The 15,001-nt window shown below is 40.3% G+C and overlaps 1 protein-coding gene across 2 annotated transcripts in view; it reads right to left on the reverse strand.

Moving 5' to 3' along the window:
• Positions 1 to 1,384: 1,384 nt before the first annotated feature.
• raly (RALY heterogeneous nuclear ribonucleoprotein) overlaps positions 1,385 to 15,001 on the reverse strand; it is a 73,815-nt gene continuing 60,198 nt past the window's right edge. The window contains exons 4-9 of one of the 2 annotated variants that reach the window (XM_036531195.1): positions 8,874 to 8,946; positions 8,658 to 8,705; positions 7,221 to 7,378; positions 6,315 to 6,431; positions 4,306 to 4,448; positions 1,385 to 1,818 (exon numbers count right to left, since the gene is read on the reverse strand). In XM_036531195.1, the coding sequence (XP_036387088.1) occupies positions 1,747 to 1,818; positions 4,306 to 4,448; positions 6,315 to 6,431; positions 7,221 to 7,378; positions 8,658 to 8,705; positions 8,874 to 8,946 (611 nt within the window). In that variant the 3' untranslated portion in view covers positions 1,385 to 1,746. Of the gene's footprint in view, positions 1,819 to 4,047; positions 4,096 to 4,305; positions 4,449 to 6,314; positions 6,432 to 7,220; positions 7,379 to 8,657; positions 8,706 to 8,873; positions 8,947 to 15,001 lie in introns of those variants that run through there. The other variant, XM_036531196.1, reaches the window with a different exon arrangement.

Consider the following 15,001-nt stretch of genomic DNA (forward strand, 5'->3'; position numbering starts at 1 on the left):
CGCCTTTATCAGCCTTACAGTCTGAATCCCTTCTGCCCTCCACCACGGGCCACAGAGGATGGCCATTGGTTGCTGCTCCTTGCGTTGGGACTTTGAATGAACAGAGCATCATGGGAAGACAGACCAGCTGTTTGTCTGCTAACCCAAACTATCCCACTAGAATTTGGACATGGCGTGGCAGATGTGATCAGTGGTATGTCACATCAGATACACCCAACTCTTCAGTGGTGTGAGCTTACTCTTTCTTGGAGTGTATCTCACAGGTGAGGACCATAGGTATGGAATATGTACTGCATAAAGGTGGAGGGACAAGGTGGAGGATCACTCAGAGAAGTGGAGGAAGTTTTGTGTAAGTCATAGGTTGTTGGCAAGCTTGCCAATTATGTGTGTCACATACCACAAGTGATGTCATAGTCCTGTAAACGTGCAATGGTCATTTGCAGCTGTTGTTCACTCAGTCTCTCTCATGTATAAAACTGATAGTACTGTACCTGCATACCTGTTATAGTATTAAACCTGAGTTTTAATCACCAGAATTGAGGAAGCCACAAGAGATCATAAAACACAAGAACCCATATGCCAGCTGTGATTACTGCTATATTATTTACACCAAAATAAGTTCAGGGTGATCGTTCAGAAAAAAAAAAGTGCTGCAATTCAGTGAAATTTTCAGGTTTTCAGGCCATGTTTGAAAACAGTGTGTCAATTTTGTGCAATGTTCAGCGTCAGGTACACACAAGACACATTCAATGATCTGAATTCTGCTGATGGGGGATTTTAGTTTTAGTTAAGGAAAAAAATGTGCTGAGCAGTATTACACATGTAAGAATGCTTCCGTGATTCCACAGTAATACCTGGATCCCATTCTACTGGATTGTGGCTTACCTTAATCATTATATAACAAATTTATTAAACACGTGTTACACTTTTCATTACTTAGATAACATTATGAAGGTGGTGGTCACTGAAATAAACAAAAATGTGCAAAAAACAAACACCTGCTTTGAACTGTTATTGAAAGTTAAGGAGAAACCATGTTATGGTAGGATTTAGCCCACCTCTGAGTCACTAAGGTGATCAACTGTGAAATCAACTCACATCAAACAAAAATAACCAACATCACAGAACAACTCACATTCTTTATATTGCTCACTTACACATGGTCAGGCCACAAGTTCACCTTGTTTATTTACAACTGTAAAGATCTCTTGCAGTCTTGAAAGTGCAAGCAGAGAAATATGAACAAGTAATTAAAAATAATGTTTGTATCTATTTAAGATCAGCATATATAAATAAACCAACAGAAACATATTGAAAAACACAACAGACTGAGAACAGAGCAGGAGCAAGGAGAAGGATGGAGAGAGAGAGAGAGATAGAGAGAGAGAGAGAGAGAGAGAGAGAGAGAGAGAGAGAGAAAGCGCAAAGGGCTGGTGGTTACTGGAAGGTTTGGTAGCATACAAAATGTCAGTCTTCTTTTTAATTATATTTCACAAAGTTTGAAATGTTCTTTTTTGACATATGCTTTGGACCCCACAAGCTACTGAAACGTTCACAAATTATTTTGTGCATCCCATATTCCGAGGAGGCTGTTATTATTTATCTTGTGGTGTCAGTCAGTAACGCAGTGGAGCAGTGACATTTTATCTTATCCTGTTCCCTGGGTAGATTTCCCCCTCCCCCTCAACAGTCTAGGTGTCTGTCTCATTGAAGGCTGATGTTGAAGTCTGACGGCACCCCTTGGTTTCAGTGTATTCCTACGATGCCTGTGGTACTAAAACAGTTTCCAGTCGACAGTCTTTTCCAGCTCCCCGCTGACTGTACAAGAAAAGGAAGAGTAGCATTAAGATGTGTCTGCTAGTGGCAAAGGGGAAGAACAAGAGCACAAAACAGAGAGAAAAAAAAATCATGTTGGACTACTGTCAATCTCTGCATGTGGTTTTATTTTCCTCAATTGCTTTTAAAGCTCAACAGCTATCGTGAAATATTTTCCCCTTCACTTCTGAGACAACAAAGGAGAAGAAATCCAACTCCATGGCCAAACATGAATCAAAATACATTATGGGGCAGATACCAAAAATAGTATAATGAATTATGTGAAATTTAGACAATTTGCAAAATCAAAGACACATTATAGGGACCTTACAAGCAAACAAAGCAACACATAGTTCAGAATATTCTAGTCATGTTGAATCAATTATTATACTTAATTATTGAGTTAACTTTTTAACATGAAAGCTAACTAGTCAGCCTTGGTAGTGAGTAATCTGTAAGATATGGGTCCAGTATTTCAGTTCCTCTTGGGGCATTCTGTTAATAGGGAGCATTTTGTTCCATCTACAATGTCAAGGTATACATTTACAAACAACATAAAAAAGAACAGTGATAATCATAAGACATATTTTATGGGACTCAAATCTGGAAAAAAAAAAAAACAAAGACACAAGAAACATACCATTTGAATTTCCGGTAACAGGTAACATTGCAATTGGGAATACCATTACCAGATGATCAGGTGCATAAAGCGGGATCGTTCATGCAATTGGAAAATGAGGATATATAACTTAATGCATCTTTAACTATTAAAGAATACTGTTGACAATAATTGAATGCAAACACAATAGATGTTCACAAAAAGTGCTGTTTGCAAAGCAAACCTTTCTCTGAAAAGCTGAATACGGCCAATTCAGCTGGACAGGAGCTCTTAAAGAAGACTACTGACACCCCCTGTCTTAGTGAATGCATTTGAAGGGGAACTGACATAATTTTTTGGGCTGCAAAAATCTATCTGTCCAATAAAAAGAGACTTGCGAAGAAGATAAAAAACAATCACGGGTCTCAGCTGGGAGCCAGCATAACAAATCAAGGAAATTGCTGTCCGGTGCCCCTGCTCATATGGTTGTGGTCTCTGGGGCTGCAGTTTGTATTTGCACAGGGGAAAAGCCCAGAGCAAATACAATCTCTGATGCAAGAGATTGCAGCTACACAAAGCAGCCGCACAAACACAGCGCTCCTCCACAAACAACACACTGGGGATCACGGGGGAATCAAAAACAGATTCCCGACGTTGAGACTTGTTTGTCTTTTGAAACCCTTGCAATATCTTAGCAGCTGAGGAGGTATAAACATGTGAGAAGTGGAGCCTTTTCACCTTGAAACCAGATTAGAAAAAACAATCATGATAATTTCCCCTATTTTTGTAACTCTTTCCATGTGGGCCAAGTCTAACACAGGCCATTTCCCACAGAGTGTCCAGAGCCATTGAGATCATGGCAGCAAAAGAAGGCAAAGTCTGACAGTACCAATCTGGATCACCAACAGTTTAATGAATGGACTTGAACACCAACCCAGTTTTTAGCAAGTTGGACTGTTTCACTGCTATACAAGTGTACATTTTATACATGTTACAATGCATATCATTATAATTTGATAATCTATACAGTCAGTTCCTAATAAAGACTATTTAAACCTTTTAGCCCATACATTCATATTTACATTTTATTAGCCCATATATTGATATTAATTTATATTTATTATGTATGGATTCCTGATTTATCTTCTCTTTGTGATAATGACAGTATAATGGCCTTTGACCTCTGTGCAGACAGGTCCAAGTGGCAATTTTTTCAAGTTTTAACTTCCCAGCATTCACAGACCTCTGGTTTTTGAGTAACCTAACTCACATAAGGATTGGCAACACAGAGGCTGCCAAGAGTTTGGACAATATCTATGTTGCCAGTGATATGCTCCAGCACAAAGCAGGAGCTTCTCTTTCCTTGATAATTCTAACCGCTACCCCCAAGGCCTATTAAGCAATGCCCACGCATTTTCCCTCAAAACTACATTTTAAAAAAAAGAAGTAACAATGGAAAAATACAAGGGGCTCTACCTGTGCCTCATATTGCATGGTTATAGTATTTAACTTGTTTATCAAGCTCAGTCAATTTTGATTGTAAAATAAGTTGAATACATAATTACAAATCATGCTATGCAATTTTATCGGAACTCTCATTATGGTTTTTGACCTTTTTTTCCATCATTTAAACTTGCCTTTTATTGCAGGATGGATTCCATTTCTGATAAGTGATTGTTTTCCTAAAAACAAAAAAACAAAACAAAAATATGTAAATCACAGAAAAAAAGCTGCGGACAGGGGGTCATGTGCTTCAAATCAACATTCCCAGTTGGAAATCTCAAATTGGGCCGCGGCAGTTGTGTGTGGCCGGCGTTTGCTGTGCCAGAGCAAAAACACCCAGCACTGTTTTTCCAGCCTCAGACACCCCGCATCCCTCCCCCCTCTCTCACCATGTCATCGTCACATTCGTCCTGAGTGCCTTCCTCCCCGTCCTCCGCCTCGCTGTTGTGGGGCTCGTCTGCCGGCTCCTCCGTGTCCGAGCCCGAGTCGTCCTGAGAGACCTCGCTCTTGCTCTCCTCAGCCTTCCGCAGCTCTGAGGAGACATGCGAGAAAAGCAGAGAGACAGAGGGAGGGACAGAGACAGACAGCAGGACGGAGAGAAACAGACAGGAAGAAAAACAGAGACAGACAAGAGTCATCACGACAGAGAAACAGAGAGGACAAACAGAGAAGAGAAAGAGTTATGAGGGACCTCTGCATAGACTCACACACACTATATTCAGACATATGTGTATATACATACAGATGCATATAAAGGACCGTTGACTAATGCTATATTTCTTATACCTACAATATTTTGGACACATAATGCACAGAAATTGTCACAGTTTTCGGAGCCTGTGCGAAAACCTTTCCATGTCTGTGTCGCTGTTGTGCAGTCACATAACCCACCATGTAAGACATCATTTTCACCTCATACTCACAAAAGCCTACCCTTAGGACTACTTTCATAGGTTGCAAGAAATTTTATGCCAAAGTAATATGACAAAGAATACAAAGACCCTTTCCCATTTCCAACTATTTTTAGAGGGATGTGGAAAAATTGCACAATACAGTATTCACGAGATTGAAAAGGCCTCTCCCGCACAGTAAAGCCATGTGTCATTTTGACTCATCATTATTCTGCTACAGTATTCACCACACTTGGCAGAGGCGGTAAAGCAAAGCTTCTCAGCTCCATCCCTGGACATTCACAGGTCTGCAGGTTCCCCTGCTCTCTTTTACAATGCTAGCACTCACAGACCTTTTGGAGATTTCAGCCAACACAATGACTGGCTGAATCAAACCAGTTAAGTGCCCTCTCTGGAACGAAAGCCGGCAGGCACTGGTGGCCTTTCCAGGGCCAGAGTTCAGCGACTCTGCTCCACCTAGCAATTTGGTAACCGCAGAGAAAATCAAAAGCAATGATAGGACCTCATTTTCAGTACGCCTATAAAAGTCTAAGACATCTGCTCCATTTTAGGCAGCTCTTCCAAAACTGGCTTTGTAGCCCAGTATTTTGAAAGAACTATATAATATAATAAAATTCACAGCTGGATCTTCCTATTGGGTAGTAAAAGCAGTAGGAACACAGTCTCTCAGATGACAGGAGCAATACTTTTTAGTTGAGTCATCACTTTTTGAAGCAGTCATCACAGGCTGTACTTGTGTGGATTCTAAATTGGAATCTGTGGGGATTACATACCTAAATAAACCAAGCTATGTCTATGTTACAGAAAAAACATTACATAGAGTCTATAAGAGGGGCTTTGTTTGAGCTGTATGTGTGGTACTCAGATAAGGGGAAAGTTAATCCAATTTCCTGCAGTTTTCTATTCAGTAAATTCTGTCAGGTTATATAATTATGCCATCTACTGGATTATTGCAAAACCTTCAAGCAAAAAGTGGAAGTGAGATAGCAGGTTCTTGCCCATCAAACATTCAACTCGGTCAACGGGTCTCGCCAGCTCTTTTGATATGTGACTGACCAATGTATGGTAGTATATTTACCCAAATGAAAAAGAGTGTTGATTGTGGTCTAATAGTAATTTCTCATGGTTTGTGTTAGCATGGGTCCTACCACAATTTATCAGCCTTAAAAAATATGTTTATTTTGAGCAGAAGCCACAGACAGTGCTTGTGTATATTCTTGAGGGATGAATGTGGGGTTGCAGTGTAGCACAGTGGTAAGGAGCAGGACTTGTAGCCAAAAGGTTACTGGTTCAATTCCCCACTGGGGGATTGCTGTTGTACCCTTAGGCAAGTTACCTAACCCAGAATTTCCTCAGTAGATATCTAGCTGTATAAATGGGTAACATGTAAAAATAGATAAGAAGCCAGTAATGTAATGAATGTGTGCCAGTCGGGCTTCATCATGGTGTGGAGGTGGAGCGCAGCGCCCTGTTGATCAGCCTCTCACCCGTAACACTGTGCTTGTCCTCTGTGATCTGTTCCAGACGGCCCAGAAGAGCGTCAATGTTGGACTTGATCTGAGTGAGCTCTGACTTGATCGCCTGCAGCTCGTTAGATTTCATGGCTGAGTCCAAGCAACCGAGGCAAAAGCAACCAGAACAAAAAAGGGGCAACAAAAATAGTGTTAATTTCAAAAAGCAAGGCATGTTCAATTCTATACAATGAACATTTCTTACAAGAAGACACTAATGTGCTATTCTCTACAGCACTAAAGGCCATTGACCGGAAAACTCCTTCAGATAGTTTCATTTTATTTTTGAAATATTCTTCTTTGACTGCAGCTACACAAATGTATACAAGATAAGCAACATTAATTGCCAGCTATTTGGCTGCTGGCTTCCTTCATTATACGTTGGGCCGCATTCAGCTGATATACTGGTAAAGCTTCGCTACCTAGCTAGCTTGCCAGGTAGAATACCAAATAGACACTAGCTAGCTATCTAATTTAGCTGTGCTGAAGTTTGAGTTCCAAAAATATTTCCACTTGCCAGTTCTACTGTTTAGATTAATAGTTAGTTTATGTGGCTGTGTGCTGTAAGTGGGGACTGAACCAGTCAGCAACATGACCACATATAAGATTTGGCAGTGGACATTCACATACAGAGTGAAGCTACACGTTGAGCAAGCTAAGACCTGATTTACAATGAAAGTAATAACTTTCAGAAATGATGCCACAAGCCAATACAGCTTTATTATATTTATCATACGAAACATGTTCTAGGTTTGAATTTTTCCTCTTAAATTCGTTGCTCAGAGTGAGTTGTGATTAGACTGAATAGAGCTGTAATCTAAACGGGACATCCTTCCCAGCCGCTGAAATGCAGAGTTATTGGCGGAAAACTGGCAGGCTTACACTTCTGCTTGGCGGAGCTGTTGGGGATGACAGACGAACGTGACAACAGCTTGACTGGCAGAGACTTCACCCTGCGAACCAGCGGCATGGCCACACGAGGGCGCTTCACTGGAACTACTCGGGGAACTGGTGACACTCTGCCTCGGTACTCAAAGAGCCTAAAGGAGGAAAAAGGAAAACATGGGCGATGACATCATTTTTCATTGCCGAGTGCAGAGCTCTATCAGAAAGAAGTAACTTCTTTCCATACACGTTGCAAGGCTCTGATTATCATTTCTGAATGCGCTGTGCGTGAATACATTTTGCTGTGGATTTAATGGCTTATTTTGGTGTCAGTTAGCTTTTCATGAGCACTTATCTTTACAGCTTCATCTGTTACTGTAACGAAAATCATCTCATTAATTAAAAACTGATTGAATGTTTGTTTCATCTGAATAGAAAACATACAAAATAATTAAAAAGCAAGTAATTCACAAACAATCACCCCAAAAGAAACTACAAACTACTGTGAAATACTGTATAAGCCATGAATGTATGTTGATGGTACATGCACTGTCTGAAAGCTACTGTCTCTGTTACTGTGGGCCACATTTTGTTTGATAAAAAACTCATTAAAAAATCGTTGCTTTTTTAACACAGTAATGGTAGGGAATTCCTGTATGCACATAAATTTTGTGTAAGAGCCCAGACTGACCCATGAATAAGGTGAATTGCACACTTCTGTACACAGCCCCATAGCTGCTCTGAGTATTATCCGCCCCACCAGACAAAAAGGAGGTTTACAGTTGCCCTCGGTGCACCCTTTTTTGTCAAAAAGCCTTTGAGGTCACTTGAAAGCAAAAGGGGCTTAAATTATTGGCTACCGCCTCGGTAATATATCGATACGTGTCAGAGGCATCTTTGGAAAGCCATTAGTCAGGGCGTCGACATCACAAGGAGATTATAAATAAACTTCTTCAAATACTTTACATGTGTTATTCATATGGATATTATGTTGAAACATCTGCGAACACAGGCATCCAGCAGAGCGCAACAGCAAAGCCACTGCAACAAGGCCCAGCCAAGAGGCCAGCGGACATTGCCAAAATGTGCTCTTCAAGACATGCAAACCAGCTGTTTTTGAACTGACTCTTGGATTAGCAGCTGTGGGTGTATTTCACTGGGGCTAACAGAAACTTTGGCTATCACCAGCTAAAAAATATGAGAGAAAACAAAGCTATACGCTGTGGTATGCGGTATAGTAAGACTGTGCAATCAGGAAAATGTGTATGCCAGTGGTTTGAAGTGTGTAACTCGGGCGGTTTTAGAGTGATATGCAGAGTTATTTGGGTGAATACGGGCCTGCTTTATGAAGACAGGTACACAGTAATGTCAGATGTTTGCATTTTGTTAATTAGCCAAAGCGTGTAGTGAATTTAAAACAAATCAGTCTCTCACCTGTCATAAAAATCATCTCTGTAGTAGTCATAGTCAAAGTCGTAACCACTGAAAGATAAAAAAAAAAAACAGGAAAAAATGATCACATGACAACTGAAAGAGCAATGAAGTAGTAATGATTAATCAGAACATAATTTATTATTAATGGTTTTCTTAATAGCAAACCAAAAGAAAAGGATCAACTGGCCATCAATAAAGGAGACTAATTAAGATCACCTGTAGAGAGCAGCTGCTGAGCGCTTCAGACCTTTTGGTCGATTGGGTTTTGGTTCCCCTGCCATGTTTATGTCTGTAGAGGGATGGTAAAATATTATTTATATTATTATTAGAAGAAGTAGTATTTCATTTTAAAACACACATTTATTGTAATCATACCATAAAGCACAGGACCAAATAAATTATAAAAACATTAAAGTGGTGTAGCGAGGCTGGGCTTAATTGACGATTGTATTCAGTTCTTTCATAATCAACTTCAGAAACCCCTAAGAATACTATTTAAGAATATAAAACTGCCTGTACTTGCAAAATGCTTTACCAAAGGTAAGAGCAAACTGGTGCAGCAGTTAGTATAACTTCCACCTTTAATGTACTATAAACATAAAAATCTGAGATACTGATGAAGGAGGTGTGTTCAGAGGACAAAGAGGGAACTACACATTTCTACAGTGTTTAACATTAAAATATGACAACAGTTTGTTCAATCATGAAATCAAACATGTATATTCTGATCCCCTACATACTGAACCATATTGGAATGTACTCTCAGCTGAAATCTTAATTAGCAAAGGTGCTCATATCCATCATGTGTCCAGAACAGAATGCACATATATTTCACAAATGACATTAGAATTACATCTTCATAGACAGGTCTTTACGTATGAAAACTAGAAGCTACCCTATTTCTTGCTGCCTTTCCATAATTTAGGATGCCAGTGTATTAAATGTTGTAAATTGACTGTAACTTAGTATTTAATTAATTGTAAATTACTGTAAAACTCAAAATCACTGTAAATTATCCTAATTACACAATTAATTATGAGATAAATGGTAACATGTTTGTAGTGTACACATAAACACATCAAGGGCATAAACAGAAGAACATACTAGGTTGGATTGTTAATTGTGTGTGTGTGTGTGTGTGTGTGTGTGTGTGTGTGTGTGTGTGTTTGTGCGTGTGCATGTGTGTTTGTGCGTGTGCGTGTGTGTGTGAATGAATGTTAAAAATATAGCATACAAGAATACATTATATTGTGCTGTTTTTAGAGCTACTATTCATGATGAATCTCCGAGTCATGTCCAGATGAATCAATTAAAGTTATACAAAGCCTACTCTCAAATCTAAATCATTTGGCAAATTAAATCAGCATGTAGGCTGCATTATGAATGGTTTTCAATTTTTTTAGTTAATCGAATGCATCCTATTTCTGAATTATTTGTGTGTGGGCGGAAAGTGTACAGCTCATAAATCACAGTGCCATGAAGTATTACAGGAAAAAAAGCTCATTCTATCAAATACAATCAAATGCACAGTGCCAGCTGTCATTTTTAACCTGTGACTGCCACCTTACTACCACAGAAGGAATGAGCAGAAAGCTTGCCTGTGTCCAAGCTTCAGTTTTCTCAGCTTGAGAAAATTTATATTGTCAGGGACTTTGGCTATATAGGCTGCCGAAATTTGATCAAACCCTTTACAAGAGCCTTTAAAAGAGACCGCTGTGATAAAAAGACGAGCAAGAAGAGAGAACATCTTACAAAGCACACAGCTTCGTACATTGTTAATGCTTTCAAATCTCAGTAGTGAGCTTATTAAAGTTTATTAGCAGGGGTTAACCCACTGCTACATTAATCAAATATTTTAATAATTCAACAATTCAAAAATTTCTGCTTATTCTACATTTCTTCTTAAGCCAGCAGAAAAAAGGTGTTTGGTATGAAAGTCTACAAGCATCCCCCTGGATTCTTTTAATCATTTTTTGTCATTGTCAGCGAATTTGAAATATTATATATTGAATAAGATACCCTGAAATACATTATTTTTTCAACAGGGTCAAGCCAAGTGACACTGACCACATGCATGATTCACTTTGCAACAGGCTGCTCAGACATCCAGTTGACTGGTGTTGTTCATCTCAGGGGTCACAGTCTATCAAGAGATCAGCGTATATAGGAAATATTTATGCTGTTGTTGATTTTACAAATGTAATTACACATACATGGCCATACATGGCTATGAAATTGAAAGTTAAATTTCAATGAATAATTCAATGAGTAAATACTGTGGGACCAAAGTTATTTGAGCAAACCCACCATGGAACAGCAATGCAGTACAGTTAAATTTCCACCAGGGGGTGACATGTTACCACACATTTCGCTCTCACTTGACACGGAAAAAAGCCTTCAAGGAAATGTAATAGCAGGCCCCGGCCCCTGTGACCCGCCCGATCTCTGAAGCCATTAACAATCACTGCGAGGGGGAGTTTTTGGGTTGAAAGTTCTGTCAGATGTTCCGATTCTGTTCTCCGCGGCCACAGGAACCAAACTGGATTAATCTGAAGCTGTCAGGCAATGCTCAGGAAGGTCTGGCAGAGAGCGAAAGCCTGTTAACCTGACCGTGAAAGAGATCCGTGGCGGGCCGAGGCGGATAGGAGAGCGGGATGAAAGCGGGGGAGCATGAATGAGCAAGCAACCGATTCTCTCGGCGGGAGCCCGGACACCAGCAGTTTACACACCTGGCCTGTTTCTGATTTCTGTGGATGAGAGGCATGGATGAACCCAGAGCGCAGCGCGTTGATGCAGCCTCCTTGCCCGGGCTCCAGCAGCTATACCATGTGCTACAATTTACTGTATTAACCCATCACTCATATTGAAGGACACTGCAAGTAAAACCCTATGACTTAGACTGCTGGGTAAAAAGAAGATTTGCTGCTCCTATCGCCAAGAGTCCACCAACCGCCATGCTGTTAACCTGCTCCCGAAAACGATTACCAGTTTTCCACTCATTCACAAGACCCTTCACTCCATTTTGTTGTCTTGGGGATATAAGGTTAAGTCCATGAGGTAAACATACATTGTTTTCAAAATTTTTATGAGGGAAATTACACAATGGAGCACAACAGATAACACATCCAACATACAGTACTTCTGCTCCTGAAGCTGTCTATCAAACAGTAAAAGATAAGAAGCTTAAGTCAAATCCATACATGTTGCTCTCTTCAGATTAATCCCTCTCTGGATGATATCTACTTTTCCATAATACATATGTTTTTTTTTTTCCCAGACATTTATGGTACGCTTCACACTTACAAACAAGTGGGAGGGCATGAGAAGCTGTACTAATGGGACTTAAATGAAGTTCAGTGTAGTCAGGGTGGTGAATTCCTCTGTGGAAAAAAAAAACCAGACTGTCAGGAGGTTAATGTTCAAACCACAGAGATCAATCCTCGACATTACAAACAATAAATCAGGGTAACTGACAGGGACCTGCGCAAGCATGTCTCTGCTAATATATTCTGTATGTTTGCCTATGAAGCCTCTCTGTTGTGCCTCTTGGGACAAAACAGCTGGAGGACCAGGAGCTCAAGGTTAAGCATACTGTGTTAAATGCAAATATCTATCAGTGGTTGCCCATCAGTGGAGGACAGGGAAATGCTTCTCCTGAAAAAAAATATGCAAAAAAGAAAAACGTATAACAAAACAACTTCTTTTTTAAGTTAATATATAGAGGTAACTGACATTTCATCATATAATCTTTAGTTTGCCCACTGTATGCACTATTGGACGTCGCTTTGGATAAAAGCGTCTGCTAAATGAATAAATGTAGATGTAAATGTAGTTTTCCATCAATAAACGTACCCACTACATACAAAGAGAACATTCTCTCTTGCCCACTGTATTTCAATGGTCTCAACACTCATGTGACTAAAGCAGAAGGAAGACGTTCAACTAGTCGCTGCTTTTATTACTGACCCAAGGCCAGTTTAATTGTTTAGCTTGTAATGCTTGTGTAAAGGACTAGCAGGTAAAGGCTGATCATAGATCGACTTTTCAGGCAGAAGTTAAGTGGCAATCATTGTACTATTTTACATATGGGAGGGGAAAAAATTGTACATATTTCATACAGCATTGGTAATATTAGCATTGGTTTATTGGTGGTATTACATAGATGCTACTGCTTTTTTGGGCCCCCCAAGAGCATGCCTTCAGAGGACACAACGAAACTTCGGACTCAGTCAACAAGACCAACTACAGGGAACTCACTTCAGTAATTTCTACGAAGATTTAGTAGCTAATTGTCTGGATCCTTCCACTGGGTGTACTGGCATGCTGAAAACAATCCAGAACGATTTAGCACATTTCTTCTGTTGCATCTTCCGTGACCAACTAGATTAAATCCGAGGGCGACACAGCCCCGATCTTTGAATGGCAGATGGACAAGACTACACACATAAACTGTCATTCGCAACATTTTGTCATTGTCAGATATGTTGATAAAGCAAGGCCTGATTCAAGAGCATTTCACTGGATTTTTAATGAGTCTAATAAGCTGTATGCCATGTCTGTGTTTGATTTGGTGCGTTCTGAAATGTCGGATTGGAACTTCATAGGGAAGCTTGTCGCGCAGACGTGCGATGGTGCTGCAGAGACAGCCGCAGACCTCAGAAGCTGGCAGGTTAGAGAGATTGCCATGAGTGCAATCTTCCCGCGTTGTTACGCTCATCGACTCCCAGTCTCGTATTAAGTCAGTCCGCGAAATGTATTGCACAGTCATGGGTGTTTTTCACCGCATTGAGGGGCTTTATTTCATTTTTTTTTGTTTCTACACCTACAGAAAGGGTGGCATTGCCTGAGAACCTGGACTGCTCCGTGGTTGCCAGAGAACACAAAGAATTTCACAGCAAGTGTTGTCATCGCTTTCGCTAACAACAATGACAGTTTACTGGAAGCTTTCAATTGCACGGTTGGTAGACAGGGCATGGATGATGAGACAGTGGGTGTTGCTATGGGCTTTATACACTCTCTTTAAGACTTTAAGAGTTTGTCTTTCTCCTGTTAACCTTTGAACAAGTTTCTAGCATCACAGATCCCAGATCAGGAATTAAGCAAAAGTGTACGACAGGGCAGCATTTTTGACACCATGTTGTGTTCAAAGGAGGCGGCTTTGGCAGCAGTGGTAGGTGCTAAGCCAAACCACAGGGTACTCTCCCATTCCATTTTTGACAACTTGATGGCACAGATTTAGTTGCGATTTCAAAGCTCAGATGAAACGAGATTTCTTCAGCTTCACTCTCATGACAGGTTCCAGGAAATGTCAAAGAGCTTCCAATGTACTTCTAGAGAGAGTTTATCACAAATTTATGGTCATCTCTTTGACCTGGACAGGCTGAGATCTGAGCTGCAGGTGCTCCACAGATACAGGAAATTGTAAGGGTGTGGTGAAGGGCTGTGTGGCTCTCTCATTTTCTTTAAAAGCATTGGCTTTGATCAGGAAATGAGTGCGCTGTAACAACTCGGACTCAGTAGCCACCATCAGTGGCAACTCGGCTGGCCCCCACCTAAAACATAAAATGCTACAAAGGTAACACGCTAGGCAAGGACAGGTTTAAAAAAGACTTCTTAACTCCCTGAAGAAGAATCTATGCTCGTATGACAGTCATCGACCACTTTTTGCAATATTGAAGGAGAGGAGGGCAGATCTGATTTTAAAGGTAAGTCTATTTCAAACTTTAGCTCTATTCCTTGGCATGCAGTTTTAACCGGATATCTGTATAATTTCAAAATACACTGAAATGTCATTATGCTGGCATTCTAATGTACAGTCATTTTTGCCATTACAAGTAACATGTTCATCAGACCTGTCTGAACTGATGTAATTGTAATATGTTGGTGTTTTTATTGGTAAAGGTAATCCTGCAATATCAGAAATTAATTAAAAAAAATCTACTATGTTCTACTATGTTTCACATTATTTTAAGCTAAAAAAGTATAAGTGCTTACATGTTAAAAAATCAAGTAATGATTAGAATATGCATATATAGGATATTTGTTATTTATATTTTATTTGATTTACAATAATAAGTGAGTCTCCAAAGCAGCTACTACCAGCTGAGCCTGATGCACTGGCTCTAGCCCTCTTCACCAGTGTGAGTGACGCTGTGATGCCCTGAAGCCCTCTTCACCAGTGTGAGTGACCCTGTGACGCCCTGAAGCCCTCTTCACCAGTGTGAGTGACCCTGTGACGCCCTGAAGCCCTCTTCACCAGTGTGAGTGACCCTGTGACGCCCTGAAGCCCTCTTTACCAGGTTGAGTGACCCTGTGATGCCTTAAAGCCCTGTACACCAGTGTGA

Source organism: Megalops cyprinoides, chromosome 6 (genome assembly GCF_013368585.1).
Source record: "Megalops cyprinoides isolate fMegCyp1 chromosome 6, fMegCyp1.pri, whole genome shotgun sequence".
NCBI classification, from domain to species: Eukaryota; Metazoa; Chordata; class Actinopteri; order Elopiformes; family Megalopidae; genus Megalops; species Megalops cyprinoides.